Here is a 19,171-nt window from a genome sequence, read left to right as displayed (position 1 = left end):
CTTGGGTAGGGTTTGGTTTGTTTGGAACGAGGAAAACAAACATGACCCACATAGCGCTGGGCTGGAAGGGAGGAGCCGCAGACGGCGGGTCCTGCCCGGAGAACCGGGAGAGAACCGGGAGAAGCGGGCTCGGGAGGCAGCACGGGGGCACAGCGACAGCTGCTGCACGGGAGTGGGAAAGGTTCCAACCCTGGGGAAGCGGGAGGAGGGTTCCGGCTCACCCACCCGGGAGGAAGCGCCGCCACCGGGGCAGAGCCGGGCCCGGTTGGACCGGGGAGCGCCCGGTTGGGCTGGGCGGAACAGAAATGCGGAGGTTCGGGGCGCGCCCGGAGCCCCCGGCACACGGGCACTTCTGGCGCGGCAGCCAATCAGCGCTGGGAGCCGCACGTGACCGCCGCCCTGTGAGCCGCCAAGATGGCGCTGCCCGGGGCCGCGGCCCGGGGGGGGCTTTGGCGCCTCGGCCCCGCCGCCCTGAGCCCCCCGCGGGGCCCGATGCAGCCGCAGCTCGCTCTGGCCGTGTCCAGGTGAGCGGGGACCCCCGCGGAGCAGCCGTGGTGCCGGCCGGGTCACGCTTCCTTCAGGGAGACCCAAACACCGACGGCAGCCCTCGTTAAATACCGGCCAAAACCGACCGCGGTCGTGATCCCTCGCCGAGTACCCCTCCCCTTTACCCCCCTCGCCCTCTGCGGCTCCCCCCGCGCCTGGCCGTGTCCCCCCACGCTGTTGCCCAGCGCTCGGTGCCCCCCGTTATCGCAACCCGTCTCCGTTACCGCGCTGCCGTTCCCTGCCGGTACCGCCCATTACCGCCCTGCCCGAGCCCGGCACGGGAATACCGGAACCACCGGGGGCCCCTCAATTCCCTCGGGCCCCGATTCGCTCCCCAGCCCTGCCCCGGGGGGGTTCCCAGCTCCCCGGTGTGCCCGGGGCTCACCCGGGGCTCGGGGCTGGGTCTCCCCGGTGTGCTCGGGGCTCACCCGGGGCTCGGGGCGCAGCTCCCCGCTGTGTTCCCAGGTCCGTTCTCTCTCGTCCCGCGCCTCCTCCCGAGCCCTCGTGGCCGCCGTGGCCGCCGCTGCCCGGCGGGTGAGCGCCCGGTACGAGCGGTACCTGGAGAGGAGCTGGCCCCGGTTCTACCTCCTGCACAGCACCTTCAAAACGGGTCAGGGCGGAGAGGGGGACCCCAAAAAGGGGGGTCCGAAAAAGGGGGGTCTGAAAGGGCGTGGGCCCAAAAAGGGGTGTTAAAGGGAGGGTCCAAAAAAGGGGGTGCTGAAAAAAAGGGGTGTCCTAAGAAAAAAGGGGTGCTGATGGGGGAGTCTGAATATCTGGGTTCCAAATGGGGGGGGTCCCAGCAGCTGGGTCAGGAAAAGGGGGTCTGAAAATCCTGGTTTTTTGGGGGTGTTCCAAAAAGGGGTGTCCCAAGAGGTGGGTGCTGAAAAAGGGGAGCCCAAAATGGGGTCCCAAAAAGGGGGTCCCAGCAGATGGGTCCAAAAATTGTGTTTGAAAGATGATGGGGTGTTCCAAAAAGGAGTGTCCTAAGAAAAAGGGGGGCTGAAAAAGGGGAGCCCAAAGATCTGAGTCCAAAGGAGGTCGTAAAAGGGGGCACAGGGGCTGGGTCCAAAAAAGGGGGTCTGAAAGAGGGTGGGGTGTTCCAAAAAGGGGTGTCCTAAGAAAAAAGGGAGGCTGATGGGGGAGTCTGAATATCTGGGTTCCAAATGGGGGGGGGGATCCCAGCAGGTGGGTTAAGAAAAGAGGGTTTGAAAGTGGGTGGGGTGTTCTAGAAAGGGGTGTCCCAAGGAAAAGGGGGGCTGATGGGGGGCCCCCAACATCTGGGTCCCAAAAGGGGTCCCAAAAGGGGTCCCAGCTGTCAGAAGGACCCGTTTTGGAGTGGGGGCAGAGGCTGCAGCTGCCAGGCCCTGCCTGGGGGCTGGTTCCTGAGGGAGCCCTGTCCCTGCAGGGGTGCAGGCGCTGTTCCTGGAGGTGCAGGAGATCAGGAGGATCAGGGCCAGGATGGCCCAGCTGCAGCTGAGCCCGCAGCAGCTCCCGTACCGCGACATGGAGCGCCTGCGCCAGGTCAGCTGCAGCTCCGTGCCCCGGCTTCTGTGTGCCCATCCCTGCCCCATCCCTGCCCATCCCTGCCCATCCCTGCCCCATCCCTGCCCCATCCCTGCCCCATCGCTGCCCCACTTTTGCTCCACACACGAGTCCCTTCCTGATGCCCTTTCCCTGTTATCAGTCCCTTCCTGATGCCCTTTCCCTGTTTTTAATCCCTTTCTGATGCCCCTTCCCTGTTTTTAATCCCTTCCTGATGCCCTGCTCCATCCCTGCCCATCCCTGCCCCTTCCCTGCCCCTTCCCTGCCCCATCCCAGCCCATCCCTGCCCCAGCTTCTGTGTGCCCCATCCCTGCCCCATCCCTGCCCCAGCTTCTGTGTGCCCCATCCCTGCTCCATCCCAGCCCATCCCTGCCCCATCCCTGCCTCATCCCTGCCTCATCTTCTGTGTGCCTCCCCCCTGCCTCATCTCTGCTTCCCCTCACCTTAGTCTCTGCCTCACCCTGCCTCATTTTCCCTCTGCCTCCCTCCTGCCTCATCTCTGCCCCATCTCTGCCTCATCTCCCCTCTGCCTCACCCCTGCCTCACCTTTCCTCTGCACTCATCTCAGCCTCATCCCTGCCTCCCCTCCCCTGTGCCTCACCTCCCCTGTGCCTCACCCCTGCCTCATCTCTGCCCCATCTCTGCCTCACCTCTGTCTCTGCCTCCCTTCTGCCTCCCCTCTGCCTCATCCCTGCCTCCCCTCAGCCTCCTCTGTGCCTCATCCCTGCCTCATCTCCCCTCTGCCCCACCTCTGCTCTCATCTGAGCCTTCCCTCTGCCCCACCTCAGCCTCTTCTCTGCCTCCCCTCTCTTCTACCCCATGTCTGCCTCCCTTCTGCCCCATCTCTGCCTCATCTCCCCCTGCCTCACCTGCCTCCCCTCTGCCCCCTTTCTGCCCCCTTTTCTGCCCCCTTTTCTGTCCCTTTTCTGTCCCTTTTCTGTCCCCTTTCTGCCCCCTTTCTGCCCCACCTCTGCCCCCCTCTTCCCCCTCTGCAGGGAGCACCTGCAACCCCTCTGGGACACCATCCCTGCCCAAAACCAGGGACTAGCAGCTGCAGCCAGCACGGGGAGGGAGGAATTTTGGGATTTTTGGGGCTTTTTGGAGTCAGGTGCTGATCTGTCCCCCTGCCCCCCGGGGCAGTTCCGCAGGGACGTGCTCAAGGCCATTCCCATCGGGATCATCGCCATCCCCCCCTTCGCCAACTTCCTGGTGCTTGTCCTGATGTGAGTACCCAGCCCTGGCTCCCTGAGCCCCACATTCCCTGCACTGGGGGTTTTTAGGGACAGGAATTGTCTTGGTGTGAGTATTGGGGTGCCCTGAGCCCCAGATTCCCGGCACTGGGGGTTTCTAGAGGCAGGAATTGTCCTGATGTGAGTAGTGGGGTGCTCCTTGGGCTCCCTGAGCCCCAGATTCCTTGCAGTGGGGGTTTTTAAGGGCAGGAATTGTCCTGGTGTGAGTATTGGGGTGCCCTGAGCCCCAAATTCCCTGCAGTGGGGGTTTCTAGAGGCAGGAATCTGTCCATGTAAGAACAAATATTATGGGAAATGCAGGACTCCTGAACAAGTAACAAATATGATCAAGCAGAAGCTTGATTGTTTATATTGCATTTATTGTTTATATTACATTACATTACATTTATTGTTTATATTACACACACTTTTATGAACTCTACAAGCACAGTACACACTTCTTGATTGGTGTCTTTGTGTTGTTCCCTCATTTTCTGCCTGCATTTCTCACAGTGTGTGATTGGCTGCAGTGCAGGTGTTTCACAGCCCTCTGTTACCCAGTTCTTGCTGTCTTGGTATTGTGTTTCTCAGACTTCTTTTTAAATTTAGCACAATTTATGTTCTTAATATCTTAATATCTCTGTTATCCAGTTCTTGCTGTCTTGGTATTCAGTTTCTCAGACTGTTCTTTCTTAATTTAGCACAAATTATGTTCTAATAGCCTTGATGAGCTGAGTGCTGGATTGGCAGTGCCAGCTCTGGGATGTCTCCAAAAAAGAAAGAGGGAATCCCCTGGAATCCCCTGCCCTGCCCTTCCCTCTCTGAATCCCCTCTCCTGCCTTTCCCCAGGTATTTCTTCCCTCAGTAGCTCCTCGTGAGGCACTTCTGGATGTCCAGGTGGAGTTCCTGGATGCCTGAGGAGGAGATTCAGGAGGGTCTAAGAACTCCAAGAAAACAAAGGACACTCTAATTCCTGTGACAGCTCCACTCACTGCCACTCCAGGCCACATCCAGGCACATTTCAGGAGGAAATCTTCTCCTGGATTAATGGAGATTCGGGGAGGGCAGTGAATATTCAACTGTCTCCAAAAAAGAAAGAGGGAACCCCCTGGAACCCCCTGCCCTGCCCTTCCCTCTCTGAATCCCCTCTCCTGCCTTTCCCCAGGTATTTCTTCCCTCGGCAGCTGCTGATCAGGCACTTCTGGACGCCCAGGCAGCAGCTGGAGTTCCTGGATGCCTACGACTGCCGCCGCAGGGCCTCGTACCCGGCCGTGCTGCGGGCGCTGGCGCGGGCAGCGCGCTCCCTGCCCGAGGCCCAGCCCCAGCAGCTCCTCCTGCAGCTCTGTGCCCAGGTCTGTGCCCCCAGCACTGCCACACCGTGTGTTCTGGCTTGAAAGCAAAAGCAGTGAGAGGCTCAGAGTCAGAAATATGATTTATTAGGGAAAAAAAACCCAAAATACATGCAGTAATACAAAAGAAAAACCACTGACAGTCAGAATACAACCTGACATCCTGTGGGTCAGGGTGTTGGTAGCAATCCAGGTGGAATTGTGGCTGTAGCCCTCCTGGAGTGTCAGGTGTGGTTCTGTTGGAAACACCTCTGTTACCCCACTCTGAGTCAGAAAAAAGCTTAATTCAACAAGGGAGGTGTTGTCACCTTGTGAAGGCTGACCTAGAACAGAGACTGTTCAATAATAGAGTAGGGATTTGTTAGGAGACCTCAATGGATTCAACTTTGGCATCACAAGAGCCCACCCAGGGTTATACCCAAGATGAACCCAAAATGGTCACAAAATGAACCCAAGATGAACCAAAAATGGTAAAAAAATAAACCCAAAATGGTTACAAAAGAAAAACCACTGACAGAATCAATACAACCTGGCACCCTGTTGGCAGCAGTCCAGTTGGAATTGTGGCTGCAGCCCTCCTGCAGTGTCAGGTGTGGTTCTGCTGGAGCAGGGATCCTGGACAAGGGTGCAGTCTTCCTCTGAAGATCCAGTGGAAGAGGCAGCTGCTCCTCTGGGAATGCAGTAGAGAAGCTGCTCTGCTGTCCCAGAATCTCAGATTCTATCCAGGCAGGAATGTTTGAAATCTCAGAGTCTGTCCAGGTAGGAATGTTTGAAATCTCAGATTGTATCCAGGCAGGAATGTTTGGCTCTTCCCCTGGGCAGAGCATCTCCCAATGGGATGATGGAATTTTATCAGCCATGCAGGGACACTCACTGGCCATGAACAGAAGATAATTAATAATTAATGGATCATTACCAGGAGATATCTCCTGGAGGGAGGATTGGTTGTGGCAGAGATAAAGAAAACTGCCCAATGAACATAAGAGAATTGCCCCACCTCTAATACATGACAAATAGAATACACACTGCCCTGTGTTCACAAAATGAACCCAAGATCAACCCAAAATGATCACAAAATGATCAAAGATGAACCAAAATTGTCACAAAATGAACCCAAAGTTGTCACAAAAATGGACGCCCAGTCACGGGGTCTCTCACTTTTATAAATTCTGCTCCATTTGCATATTGGAGTTAATTGTCCAATTACACCTTTAGGTTATGAGATCCCATCCTGCTTGTTTTTCTCTCTTCATCCCATGCTGTTTGTGCTCTTGGGGCTGAGATTTGGATCATTTGTCCTTGGTCCCCAGCTGGAGCAGGAATTGTTTTGTCTCCCTGCTCTGTGCAGGGAGCTCACCATCCCATAATGTGAAACCCAAACCCACAGAGTAAAGCAGCACAGAACCTGAAAAAGAGAAAATCTCAAACCGGAGGCATCCGCCTGTCTGAGGTGTCACCTGTGCTCTCTGGGGCTCTTTCAGGTGCAGGGAGGTGCCCAGCCCGGCCTGGCCCAGCTCCTGGCTGTGAGGAGTTTGTTCTCGGGGTCCCTGCTGGTGCTCAACAGGCTCCAGGTGGATCATGTGGTGAGTTCAGCTCAGTCCAGGTGTGCCCCAAAACCAGCCCAGGGGCAGAGGGAAAGCTGCAGAGGTGCCTTGGGCTGGGGGTATCCCCATCCCTGGGGGTATTTGGGGTCCTGGGCACGGTGGCAGCAGGTGAGGGGGGCTCAGGTGAGACCCCACCTGCAGTGCTGCCTCCAACAGGGGGTTCCCCAGAATCAGGAGAATCTGGAGCTGCTGGGAACGAATCCAGAGGAGGATGTGGGGAAGGAATTCCTCCCTGTGGAGGTGGGAAGGCACTGGGAGGGATTTCCCCGTCCCTGGAAGTGTTCCAGGCTGGGTTGGAGCCAGGTGGGCAGGTGGAAGTGCCTGAGTGGGCATTCAGGGTGTAATGGGATTATCTGAATGGGTTTCAGATGATCAATCAACTTCCAGAACCTTCCATCTAACAATACAACGGCATGGGGTGGTTTGTTTGGGTTTTTTGCAAAATTTGTTGCAAGCAGCAGATTTAAAAAGAATGTTCCACACTTTCTGCAAAGTTTCACTGCAGTGTGGTTAAGTAACCAAAAACCAGCAAAAACGGAGTGATATTAGAAAGTCACAACTTCATGGCAGTTGTCTCGGTTTGGAAAGCCAGGTGTGTGCTGAGGAAGGCAGGAGCCTCCCCTGAAATGGAAAATGTAAACCCCCTCCCTCTGAATTGTTGTAAATTTGAAATTAAGGGACTCTCAGGCAAAGATAAGGGAGCAGGAATAACAGTTCTTTATTAGGGAAGGAAAAAATACATGGATGATGGAATTTTATCAGCCAGGCAGGGACACTCACTGGCCAGGAATGGAAGGTAATTAATAATTAATACCAGGAGCAACAAGTAGAGGTTCTGGGTGAACAATGTTGGTTTTAAATATAGGGAGATTATTTAATAAAGCTTTTATGCCTTCTGAAAATGCATGGAGTGTGTCACTCATTCATCCCTTCCTGACTCAGTGGTGACACTCATGTTGCTAAAATTTCACGTCTGAGCTTGCTGTAGCAAAACAGCTCCCTGTGCTTCTGTCCATCCTTTAAAGGAGGGTGGCAGAGACATTGGGCATGGATTGCATTTCCAACCCACATCAGCCTACACTGAAACAACGTGGGGAAGGACACATTGCTGTCCTGGCTTGCAAGATAAGAGTGTGTTCTGTTATCTGTTGGAGGTGGGGCATTTATCTTCTGTTCATTGGGCAGTTTTCCTTATCTCTGCCACAACCAATCCTCCCTCCAGGAGATATCTCCTGTTCATGGGTCATTAATTATGAATTATCTTCTGTTCATGGGCCAGTGAGTGACCCTGCATGGCTGGTAAAATTCCATCATCCCACTGGGAGATGCTCCACCCAGGTGAGGAGCCAAGCATTCCTGCCTGGATACAATCTGAGATTTCAAACATTCCTGCCTGGACACAATCTGACATTTCAAACATTCCTGACTGGACACAATCTGAGATTTCAAACATTCCTACCTGGATAGAATCTGAGATTTCAAACATTCCTGCCTGGACACAATCTGACATTTCAAGCATTCCTACCTGGATACAATCTGAGCCTGGAACAGCCCAGCAGCCTTTGCCCACGGCATTCCCAGAGGAGCAGCTTTCTCCTGCTCTGCATTCCCAGAGGGAGAGCAGGCCCATCTCCAGCAGCCCTGGAGCTCCAGAGGAAAACTCCCCCCTTGTGCAGGATCCCTGCTCCAGCAGAAGCACAGCTGGCCCTGCAGGAGGGCTGAGCCACCACTGTGGCTCGAGTTTCTAAAATTTCACATCTGAACTTGCTGTAGCAAATTTGGTCCCCGTGCTTCTGTCCATCCTTTAAAGGAGGGTGGCAGAGACCTTGGGCATCGATTGCGTTTCCAACCCACATCAACCTACACTGAAACAACATGGGGAAGGACACTTTGCTGTCGTGGCTTGCAAGCTAAGAGAGGTGCAAAGGACAACGCCCTGTGCCTTCTGTTTTGCTTCCATCCACAACACACTGGAAATTTTAAACCCTAAATTTCTCACCCAGGGATACACCTCCACCACTCTGTAATCTTTGGTGGGTTCCAGTCTAGCTTGAAGTCTGGGAAACTTTCTCCATGGATGAGGGTCAGAGTCAGAGCTCCCCAGAGCAGACAGAGAAATATTCCTCTGGGTTTCCACATCTTGCCCTCCTTGAGGGGGTCCTGGTGGGGTGCTGGGGGTCTGTGTGTCCGTCCCTGACTGTGTCTGTGTGTCCCCAGGCCTGTTACCTGCGTGGGCTGAACTCCACTCACCTGGGCCAGGCCGAGTGCCAGGCGTGGCTGGAGCAGTGGCTCAGGCTCTCCTGTGAGCTCCAAGGTACCTCTGGTGGGGGAGCACCCCCAAAAGGCTTCCCTGGGCACAGGGTGTCACTTCTGGGGTGGCTTTGTCCCCATCTAGGCACACCCCCCTCACCTGTGCCCAGGTGTCCCTGTCCTGCAGAGCTCTGGGGGCAGATTGCAGCCCTGAGGAAGGGAAAAAGGGGTGGGGTGGAAATGGGGGACCAGGGGCGCTGTGCCCATCCCAGTGCCCCTCCTGTGCCCTCCTGTGCCCATCCCAGTGCTCCCCCTGTGCCCATCCCAGTGCCCCTCCTGTGCCCATCCCAGTGCTCCCCATGTGCCCACCCCAGTGCTCCCCCCAGTCCCATCCCAGTGCACCTCTGGTGCCCCTCCTGTGCCCATCCCAGTGCTCCCCTGTGCCCATCCTGTGCCCATCCCAGTGCCCCTCCTGTGCCCATCCCAGTGCTCCCAGTCTGCCAGGTTCCTATCTCGGTGCTGCCCAGTCCACCCAGAGCCACCCCCTGTGCCCCCCACAGGGCTCCCAACCTACCCAGGGCCCATCCCAGCACCCCCAGTGTCCCCCAGTGCCACTCCCACCCCAGCCAGTGCTCTCCCAGTGCCCCCAGTGCCAGTCCCAGCTCTCCTAGTGCCCGTGCCAGTCTGTCACCATGCCCCCAGTGCCCGTGCCAGTCTCTCCCAGTGCCCCCAGTGCCCGTGCCAGTCTCTCCCAGTGCCCCCAGTGCCAGTCTCACGGTGCCCCTGTTCTCCCACAGCCTCGGAGTCCTCTCTGCTGGCCCACAGCATGGTGCTGCTGGCCCTCAACCACAGCCAGCCCCCCGAGTGACAGCGGGTGCCAGCCGTGTCCCCTGCCAGCTGCTGCTGCCACGTCCCGAGCCGGCCGGGCCGTGCCCTCGCGGCCTCCGTGGCACGGCCACCAGAGCTGCTGGCTTCCTTGTTCCAGTAATTAACCGCGTCTCGTTAATTGTGGGGAGAGCGAGCGGCTCCCTCAGCTGGGGGTGCTCCTGTGGGATCTGCTGGAGCCTCTGTGGGATCTGCTCAATGTTCCTGTGGGATCTGCTGGAGCCTCTGTGGGATCTGCTCAATGTTCCTGTGGGATCTCCTGGAGCTTCTGAGGGATCTGCTCAGTGTTCCTGTGGGATCTGCTGGAGGGTCTGTGGGATCTGCTGGATGTACTCATGGGATCTGCTCGATGTTCCTGTGGGATCTTCAGGATGTTCTTGTGGGATCTGCTCAATGTTCCTGTAGGATCTGGTGGATGTTCCTGTGGGATCTCCTGGAGGTTCCTGTGAGATCTGCTGGAGGTTCCTGTGGGATCTGCTCAATGTTCCTGTGGGATCTGATGGAGGTTCTGTGGGATCTTCAGGATGTTCCCATGGGATCTGCTCAGTGTTCCCGTGGGATCTGCTCAATGTTCCTGTGGGATCTCCTGGAGGTTCCTGTGAGATCTGCTGGAGGTTCCTGTGGGATCTGTTGGATATTCCCTTGGGATCTGCTGGATGCTTCCCCTGGGATTTGGTGGATGCTTCCCATGGGATCTTCAGGATGTTCCTATGGGATCTTCAGGATGTTCCTGTGGGATCTTCAAGATGTTCCTATGGGATCTTCATAATGTTCCCGTGGGATCTTCTGGGTGTTTCCATGGGATCTTTTGGATGTTCCCATGGGATCTGCTGGATGTTCCCATGGGATCTGCTGGATGTTCCCGGGGGATCTGCTGATGTTCCCGTGGGATCTGCTGATGTTCCTGTGGGATCTGCTGGGCTTTCCCGTGGGATCTGGTGGCCCTGACTCCCTGCTGGAGCGTTTTCCTGTTTCTTTTCTCCTCTGAACAGCCTTAAACCTCCCAGCCCTCGCCCAGGGCTTGAGGAGCCCCTTGGGGTCCCCCCGAGCCTCCCAGGTTCCTGTGGGATTTCCTTTTGGGATTCTGGAGCAGGAGGGGAGTCTGGAGTCCATGGGAGAGTCAGGAGGGGTTGGGAAGGGCTGAGGGGGGGGGTCCCAGGACTGCACCCCCCCCCTCCCAAATTCAGCCTCCTTGGAGCCCCTTTGACCTTTCCCCCTTCGTTTCCCACTCCAGGAACTTTGGGGTTAAACCCCCCTGCCCCCCCCCGGCCGAGGAATCCCTGCTGGCAAAGGGAATTCAGCCCAGACCGGAGGAACTGGTGGCTCCACTGGTTTGGGGGTGGCTCTGGTGTCCCCCTGGGGGGACATGGCCGTGGGGACACCTGGAAAATTTCCCTTTTAAAGCGTTTTTGGGGTATAAAGGGGTGGGAGCCACCCCCTTCCTCACCACTCCCTGCTGGATTTTGGGAATTTCAGAGCCCCCCCTTGAGGAATTCACCCCTTATCAGCCACAATTCTGATTTAAATCTACTTGAACCATTTATTTCCTTTTTCCACTGAAATATTCCCTTTATAATAGAGAATTTTGGGAATTTCAGAGCCCCCCCCTTGAGGAATTCACCCAATTTCAGCCACAATCCCCATCTATTTTAACAATTAATTTTCTTTTTCCACTGAAATATTCCCCTTAAATACAGCATTTTTGTGAATTTCAGAGGCCCCCCCTTGAGGAATTCACCCCTTTTCAGCCACAATTCTGATTTAAATCTTGTTTAACGATTTATTTTCTTTTTCCACTGAAATATTCCCTTTATAATAGAGAATTTTGGGAATTTCAGAGCCCCCCCTTGAGGAATTCACCCTTTTCCAGCCACCCACAATTCTGATTTAAATCTACTTGAACCATTTATTTTCTTTTTCCACTGAATATTCCCTTTAAATACAGCATTTTTCAGGAAAAACGAGCCCATTGTTAATGTGCCCATTATTTGTGGGCATGGTTGGAAAAACAAAAATTGTAACATTGAAGAGAAGCTTTATATTCACAACATTTGGGAAAATAAAAATAAAAAATCCGGTGGGAGCTTGGAGGAATTTGAGGGGACATCTGGATTTTGGGGGGCAGGGGGGGCTCAGGCACCAGGATCTGGTGATTAAATCCAATAAAAATTATACAAAAATGCAGAAATGCCCCCGGGGTGCTGCAGAACCATGGAAAAGACAGTGCCAGCTCTGGAGAGTGGCACAGGGACAGTGCCAGCCTTGGGAGTGGCACAAGGGCAGTGCCAGCTCTGGAGAGTGGCACAGGGACAGTGCCCACCCTGGGGCCGTGCCAGACCTGGGAGCTGCCTGCAGGGCAGGGAAGGGGACGGGCAAGGCTGGCAGCAGCCCCTGGGCACACCAGCTCAGCTGGGCTCCCGTTGGATCCGGGGCACCCTGTCACTGGCTCGTGCCTCAGTTTCCCCAGGAATCGCTGTGCCAGCATGGAAGGAGCTGGGAGCTGCCCTGTGCTGGGTGGGCAGGGATGGGCTGGGCAGAGCCACAGGGGCTGGAGGGAAAGCAGAAGGTAAACCAGGAGTTCTCTGCTTTGCTTCCTTTATTCTATCTCTACAAAACCGCCAAGAAAATGAAAAAAAACCAATTTAAAGTAGCCAAGTATCTTCTTCATCGCTACAAAACCGCCAAAAAAATGAAAAAAAAAAAAAAATTTAAAGTAGCCAAGTATCTTCAGCACGTTCCCCAAGCAAAAAACAGAACAGAAAGCAAAAAGAACAGCAAAAAAAACCCCTCATCCATCAAACCAGCTACACCCACCCTAAAACCCCTCCTAAATCCTTGGAATCAAATCAAATCAAGTGTAATCTAATGTAATCTAATCTAATCTCCCATCTCTAATAGAGCCTTAAAGGGGCCAGAGAGTCCCAATCCATGACCTCCCTGCCGGGCAAAGAGGCCTGGAAGTTTGCAGCCCCCTGCTCGGCGGGGCTGCAAAGGTTCCCTCTCACCTCCTCGTGCCACGCAGCCTCCAGGAAAGCCGTGGCCATCAGGGTTTCATCCGAGCCCGATTTGGTAGGGCTGGGCTCGGGCAGCATTTGAGGCCAGCCCAGCTGCTGCCCCGCTGCCCTGCTGGGGTGCAGGGGGAAGGTTCCAGGCTGGCTGGAAGGTGGGAGCTGCCCCAGAGCGGAGAAATCCCCCAGCTCGGCGGGGGCGTCGAGCAGCGCTTCCCACTCCGTGCTGCCCTTCAGCTCCGTCAGCTCGCCCGGCTCCTCCTGGCTCGCCGGGGCACAGCCTGGCAGCCAAGAGGCCTCGGGCTCGCTCTGCTGGCCCGCTGGGTTCTCCTCAGGGCTCCACCTCTGGCTGCTCTCGAACTCCTCAAACTCCCACAGCAGCCGCTGCAGCTCCGCGCCCACCTCGAGGTCGGCGCCGGCGGCAGCGGGGCTGGGGACGCGCTGTGCTCCCTGCTGGGCACTCCCGGGCTCTGGAAGGGGCCTGTGGAACAGAGCTGGGTCACCGTGGTGTTTTCTGAACAATCCTCTTTGCCCAGAGAAGCTGGGAAGCCTCAGAGGAAAAGGAAAGCAAGAATTGTCTCATTTGCTTCTGCTGCGTTTTGCTGCTTGGGAATGTGGTTGGAGATTGTGAGGCAGGATGGAAATTTTCCAGAGTAGAAATCTGTTTTGATTTAGGTGAAATGTACATCTTTGTGTTAAGTCTGTAGCCTGCAAACACTGCTGTTTAGTCTGACTCCTGTTCTCACAAAAACCTGTGCTCAGAGAAAATGCTTCAGCTGAAGGAGAAGAGATAAGGGGGGCAGACACAGAGAGCAGGGCAATATGGCCCAGGAATTCTTTCTGATAAAGAAGAATCAACAGCAAATGTCACACAAGATCAGTGGAATGAATATGTATGAACCTATTGTGAAATACATATATTCTACAAATAATGTTGTACATATATTGTACAAATAATGAATACATATTGCATGCATATGTGTTTGAGAGGGAGATAAAAAAGGATCTGGAGTTCCCAGAGGCACACGTGTCATTTTGGGGGAGCCACCCCCACACGTGTCCAGCGCTGTAATAAACACCCCAGCTTTACAACTTCCACAAAAGTTGTGGAGTTTGTTTCCTTTTCTGCAAATCCAGTTTTTTATCCAACATGTGAATTGTTTTGGCTCAATGACCAACCATGGTCAGGCTGTCTCGGACTCTGGACAGAGTCACGAGGTTCATTTTTATCTTGTTGAGCCTTCTCTGTGTATCCTTTGTCTATTCTTCAGTATACTTTACTATAGCATTATTTTATATAATATAATATCATGAAATAATAAATTAGCCTTCTAAGAACATGGAGCCAGATTCATTCCTTCCTTCCCTCGTCTGGGAACCCCAAAAATACCGCAGAGCTGAAATTTAACAGAGCAGAAATCCATTTTGGGTTTAGGCGAAACGCGCCGCTTTGGATTATTAAGTCTGCAGCTTGCTAGAATAAGTGAGTTTGTTTAGTCTGTTATCACAAAAACTGCCTCAGGTGAGGAAAAATGAATGCAATTCCCAAGCTGAAGAGATAAAAAGGACCCCTTGAGCTTTGAAACAGGATGACCAGAGAGTTTTCTCTGTACAAGGACGAGCTGCAAGTTGGAATGCAAAACCACAAAATGAATATGCACGAGCCTATTGTGAATATGTGCAAGTAAGGGGGATAAAAAAGGATTGGGAATTCTCAGGAGGGCACTTTAGGGTGTCCTTTAGGGGGGACAGTGATCCCTACGTGCATCCAGTGCTGGAATAAACACACCAGCCTTACAACTTTTACAAGTTGTGGGGTGTAGGGATGTGCCCCTGTTGATGGAGTGACAAAATTATCCTTTGTCTCCTAAAAAAGGAAAAAAGTCCAGAAGTTTCTCTCCTCAGTTAGGTAAAAAGACACCTCATAGGACCTTGGGGACTTCACCTCACACTTAAGGATTGGACAGGAGCCAAAAAGTACCACCTAAGCAATTCACTAGAAAAAGAAGAGAACAAAGGAACTAATTGCTTTTGTGGGGTGTTTTACCAGGAGCAAGAACCTCTTGCCCTAACTCAGTTTTTCTCTGGAAAGAGCTTTGTTATTTTACTTTTTATTAAAACTTTTTATTAAAACTTTTCTGTTTCCAACACCGCCACAAAAGCCACCCTGCTGATTTTACACCACCTGAAGCAGCTAAGCTATCTCGAACGTGATACAAATCCCCAAAATCCTATAAAACCTATCTCAAAGACCCTGATATCAGTGAAGTTGGGTTTTTTCCCACTTGTTGGAACCCAGGACATCTCTCTGGATGCCCTGGATGTCTCAAAGCCCTGGCAAGGGCTCAGAGACCCTGGTAGGAAGCCAAAGACACCTGGAAATTTGATCTCAACCCATGGAGCAAATTACCAATTCTTCTATGAAGAATTACAGGTCAGAAAAGTTTAAGTGGCATAGCAGTGGCAATCACAGGGTGAAGGGAAAAATTTTGGAGCACTGTACAGTGGGGTTTTGGACCTTGTACAGAGGGGTTTGGATTCTGTACATGGGGGTCAGGGGGTCTGAGATGGAGGGATTTGGGCGTGCCCTGTCCTTCTTTCTTCTCCCTGGCATCCACGTTCAGGATGATGTTGGCACTCACAGATTGGTTTAGGGTAGAAAGTCACCGTCTAACACAGGTGATAGGTATTGGAAAATAACTGTAAACATGGTGTAGGTAGTTTTTAGTATAAAAGATAGCACCAGCCTGAGAGGGGAAAGAGAGCACTCAGCTGTCCTGCTGAACAGACCTCGGCTGGGCAGAGAGAAAATATTGTAGATAAGAATTAACAAACAAGACTGAAGACCGAAAAACCTGGGAGTCCAGGCTCGTCCTTGGAATCGCGGCCACCCAGAACCACTTTTCCCGTGTTGGGGCAGAGACAAATAACAGGAACCCCGACACCCACTAATCACCTGTGCCCTTTGAGGGTGCTGCTCTTGAGCCACTCGGCGTACTGGGGGTGAAGCTTCCAGAAGGCTCCTCTGCCCGGCTCCCCCTTCTCGCGAGGCACCTTGACGAAGCGCTTGTTGATGCACAGGTTGTGCCGGATGGAGCTCTGGGCACACACAAAAAAAAGGAACAAAAACGTCACTCACTTGGTTTTAAATTTTTTCAAAGTTTAACAGGAATGAAATGGTTGTAGAAATAGCAAGGTAATTAGAGTAATAAAAATTTGGATGATTTGGATTAGGACAATATGAGGCAATAAAAACAAAGAGTTATGGATGGTATTATATTATATTATATTATATTATATTATATTATATTATAATAAACTATACTAAATAATAGAGCAAGGATACACACAGAAGGCTTAACAAGATAATAATGAATCTCATGACTCTCTCTCCAGAGTCGGACACAGCCTGACCATGATTGGTAATTAAGTCAAAACTATTCACATTTTCTGGGCAAAATAAGCCCAAAAAAGGACACACGTTAACAGAGGATTAACCCTTAAAAGCAATAGCCTGTTGCATATTCATACATCTCATGCATGATGCATGAATTCCATTCAAACAAAGGATTCTCTCTGGTCAGTGTCAACTTTTTCCTCTCAATCCTGAAGGTGCCTTGAGGGCTGAGCAAGGTGGGAAGAACTTGATAAGAGAGCAATAAATTCTTTTTCTCTGAAAGATTTAGGTGTCCTGTGGCTGCTGTCTCAGTGTGAGTCCTCCCAAAAAAGTCTCTTACATAGCATAGTTTCTATTTTAACATTATCTTATAACCTAAAACTATATCTAACACACTACTTAAGAAAATTAATGCAGCGTAACTTTCTAACATAACACATACAATTTTCATTTTAATATTTGCAAAAGGCCAATCATAAAATACACATTTTTCACAAGCAGCATCCAGGACCCTGCCCTGCAGGCTGGGGGCTGTGTAGGGCCCTGGGGGGCTCCAAACCTCCTGCCCCAGATTGCAGGGCAAGATGTATTCTATTTGCCATCTGTATGTCTTCTGGTCAGTGGGCAGATTTCCTTATCTCTTCCACAGCCGCTCCTCCCCTGGGGGAACATCTGCTGATAACAGTTTATGGAATGTCCCTGCATGGCTGATAGGAACTCCAGCATCCATTGGGAGATGTGAGCCCAGAGGGAGGAGCCAAGCATTCCTTCCTGGATATAATCTGGAGATTCTGGATCACCAGCACGGCTTCTCCACTGCATTCCCAGAGGAGCAGCTGCCTCTTCCACTGGATCTTCAGAGGCAGACTGCACCCTTCTACAGGATCCCTGCTCCAGCAGAACCACACTGACACTCCAGGAGGGCTGAGCCACAATTCCAACTGGATTGGTCCCAACACCCTGACCAACAGGGGGTCAGGTCATATTGTGACTCTGTCAGCGTTGTTTTTAGTTTACTGCATTGTTTATTTAATCCTTTTATTTTCTTCCCTATTAAAGACCTGTTTCTTCCTGCTCCCATACTTTTTTTTTTTCCTGAGAACCCTTAAACAATTCCAACTGGACTGCTACAGGATCCCTGCTCCAGCAGAACCACACTGACACTCCAGGAGGGCTGAGCCACAATTCCAACTGGATTGGTCCCAACACCCTGACCAACAGGGGGTCAGGTCATATTGTGACTCTGTCAGCGTTGTTTTTAGTTTACTGCATTGTTTATTTAATCCTTTTATTTTCTTCCCTATTAAAGACCTGTTTCTTCCTGCTCCCATACTTTTTTTTTTTCCTGAGAACCCTTAATTTAAAATTCATAGTAATTTGGAGGGGGGGGGGTGTTTACATTCTCCATTTCAGGGGAAGCTCCTGCCTTCCTGAGCAGACACACCTGACTTCCCAAACCAAGACACCTCCTCGTACCTGCCAGCTGGGGTGGGCACGGCGGAAGTAGCAGAAGTTGTCGCTGATCCACTTGCAGATGGCTGCCAGGGTGAGCTTGGGCTGCTGGCTGGCTTCCATGGCCATGCAGATCAGGGTGGCGTAGGAGTAGGGCGGCTTCACGTGCGCGTTGGTCCTGTAGTCGATGTCCCCCGGGGGCACGGGGGGCCCGGGCGGGGTCACAGCCCCGGGCAGGGTCACGGCCACCGGCGAGCGGGGGATGTCGATGTAGTGGCAGAGCTCCTCGGAGGTCAGGGGAAAACCCGGGCACTGGAAATCCACCAGGCTCACCAGGTTCTCCCAGATGCTGCAGCGGTCCTCGGGGTCCTGGGAGATGGGGGCCAGGCCGATGTGGGCGCCTGTGAGGTCGGCCAGCCACAGCAGGTCGGGCTGAGCACCGCGCTGCTCCTCCTGGCTGGAGCTCGGCTGTCCCTGAGCTCTGAGCATGGGGCTGGAGCACACCATGGCCCGGAGCTGGGAGTGTTCACCTGAACGGGAAGGGGCAGAGGGTTGAGGGTCTGCGAGGCTGGCACCTGAACAGGGTGTTCCTGGAGCCCCTGGAGTCTGGATGTTCCCAGTTTCTGGGTGACACCACTCCCTGTGCAGGGCACGGAGCTGCAGTGCTGCCCCGGGGGGGTTTTACAGCCCTGAGCCTCGGGGAAATTCCCTCTAAGCTCCCCATACCCGCTGGGCTGGCACTGCCCAGAGAGGTTTTGGCAGGAAAGAAATCAGCATCCCCTCCCCTCCCTTAAATAACACAACCCAGTCCTGCATCCCACCAAGCAAGGTTGTTTTTCACATCTGCCACGGGTACAAGGAGGGTGTACAAGTACAAGACTCTAAAGACCCTAAAATACTCATCCATCCCCTATAGTCCCATCCTATCCCGTCCCTGCCACCAACTTCCTCCCATTTGATGCCATTTGTTTGCCATCTCTCCCTTCCCCCGGTCCCCAAAACCAACCCGTGTCAGGGAGCGACGCCAAGCCCAGCGTCCCTCCGGGCTGGGGCAGCCTCAGCCTGCGGGAGCGCCGGGCCGGGGATGCTGCTCTGGTTCCGGTGCCGGGCTGCAAAGCCGGGCTGCCGGCGTGGCTTTTGGGCCAGAGGAGAGAGACGGGGAGGGAGAGGCGGCGGCCGGAGGGCAGCAGCGGCCGCTGGCCCGGCGGCGGCGGCGGGAGCGCTGCGGAACCCCCGGCGCGCGGGGGACGCCGCCGTTTGGGGCGGGGGGCTCGCGGGCGGTTCCCGGGAACGGGCATTTACTCGCCCGGCCGCCAAACGGGCTCCTTGGCACCTTGTCGGGCTCGGCACAGCCGCGGCACCCGGGCCCGGCAGCGAGGGAACCGCGGCATCCCCCGAGCGCTCCCTCCGAGCCCCTTCCAGCCCCGAGCCCGGCCCTCGCCAGCCCTGCCCGGCTCGGGAGGGAGGGAGAGCGTGGATTTTGGAAGGGCAGAAGCGCAGAGGAGATGAGGAACCGGTGCTGGGAAAGGAGAAGGGCAAGAGCAACGCGGAGGCCACGGGGCTGGCGGGCACGCACCGGGAATGGTGCCGGGACTGCCCGGGGACCGCCGTGTCCAGAGCGGGGCTGCGGGCAGCGCCAGCACCCCGAAGGCTGTGTCCTGCCTTGTCCTGTGTCCTTTGTGTGTCCTGTGTGCTACCCTGTGTGTGTCCTGTGTCCTGTGTGTGTCCTGTGTCCTGTGTACTACCCTGTGCGTCCTGTGTGTGTCCTCTGTCCTGCCCTGTGTGTGTCCTGCCCTGTGTCCCGTGTCCTGTGTGTGATCTGCTTGTCCTGCCCTGTTTGTGCCCTGTGTGTGTCCCGTGTCCTGTGTCCTGTGTGTGACCTGCGCGTGTCCCGCCCTGTGTGTGTCCT

General features: G+C 54.0%; 3 protein-coding genes across 5 annotated transcripts in view; 1 reads left to right on the top strand and 2 right to left on the bottom strand.

Annotated features, from left to right (window-relative positions):
- The window catches only part of LOC121334296 (natural resistance-associated macrophage protein 2-like), a 35,243-nt gene extending 34,909 nt beyond the window's left edge, over positions 1-334 (bottom strand). The window contains exon 1 of the mRNA XM_041401284.1: positions 226-334. The gene's annotated coding sequence lies outside the window, so the exon portion shown is untranslated. The remainder of the gene's footprint in view (positions 1-225) is intronic.
- Positions 316-11,499, top strand: LOC121334308 (LETM1 domain-containing protein 1-like). 3 transcript variants are annotated; one of them, XR_005952426.1, is made up of 9 exons: positions 322-524; positions 993-1,156; positions 1,952-2,067; positions 3,229-3,311; positions 4,483-4,669; positions 6,148-6,249; positions 8,488-8,584; positions 9,318-9,866; positions 10,020-11,499. XR_005952426.1 is itself a non-coding variant. In XM_041401308.1 (8 exons), the coding sequence occupies exons 1-7, from the start codon at positions 415-417 to the stop codon at positions 8,574-8,576; spliced, it is 843 nt and encodes a 280-aa protein (XP_041257242.1). In that variant the 5' UTR covers positions 316-414; the 3' UTR covers positions 8,577-8,584; positions 9,318-11,499. The 3 variants fall into 3 exon arrangements, 2 of the variants coding, with proteins under 2 accessions (XP_041257242.1, XP_041257241.1); XM_041401308.1 differs by having other exon boundaries at positions 316-524; positions 1,960-2,067; positions 9,318-11,499; XM_041401307.1 differs by having other exon boundaries at positions 9,318-11,499.
- Positions 11,500-12,081: 582 nt separating this feature from the next.
- On the bottom strand, positions 12,082-18,653 carry LOC121334264 (forkhead box protein J1-like). Its single transcript, XM_041401233.1, has 5 exons — positions 18,596-18,653; positions 17,287-17,663; positions 15,370-15,512; positions 14,824-14,831; positions 12,082-12,991 (listed from the first exon to the last, which is right to left on the bottom strand). Exons 1-5 carry the CDS (start codon positions 18,651-18,653, stop codon positions 12,297-12,299), a joined length of 1,281 nt encoding a protein of 426 aa, XP_041257167.1. The 3' UTR covers positions 12,082-12,296.
- Between the last annotated feature and the right edge of the window lie 518 nt (positions 18,654-19,171).

This window comes from Onychostruthus taczanowskii, unplaced genomic scaffold (genome assembly GCF_017590055.1).
Source record: "Onychostruthus taczanowskii isolate IOZ18803 unplaced genomic scaffold, ASM1759005v1 scaffold188, whole genome shotgun sequence".
NCBI classification, from domain to species: domain Eukaryota; kingdom Metazoa; phylum Chordata; class Aves; order Passeriformes; family Passeridae; genus Onychostruthus; species Onychostruthus taczanowskii.
The sequence above is the reverse complement of the archived record's forward strand: the minus strand, read 5'-3'. Positions and strand labels throughout refer to the sequence as shown.

Excerpts from the sequence above, each read along its gene's own strand:
- LOC121334308 (XM_041401307.1), top strand. The coding sequence starts at position 415 with ATGGCGCTGCCCGGGGCCGCGGCCCGGGGGGGGCTTTGGCGCCTCGGC. Across the intron at positions 525-992 it reads CTCGCTCTGGCCGTGTCCAG|CTCCCCGCTGTGTTCCCAGG; the intron begins GTGAGCGGGGAC and ends CTCGGGGCGCAG. Across the intron at positions 1,157-1,951 it reads GCACAGCACCTTCAAAACGG|GGGTGCAGGCGCTGTTCCTG; the intron begins GTCAGGGCGGAG and ends CTGTCCCTGCAG.
- LOC121334264 (XM_041401233.1), bottom strand. The coding sequence starts at position 18,653 with ATGCCGCGGTTCCCTCGCTGCCGGGCCCGGGTGCCGCGGCTGTGCCGA. Across the intron at positions 17,664-18,595 it reads GCTGTGCCGAGCCCGACAAG|GCGCCCACATCGGCCTGGCC; the intron begins GTGCCAAGGAGC and ends CCGACCTCACAG. Across the intron at positions 15,513-17,286 it reads GTGCCCACCCCAGCTGGCAG|AGCTCCATCCGGCACAACCT; the intron begins GTACGAGGAGGT and ends GTGTGTGCCCAG.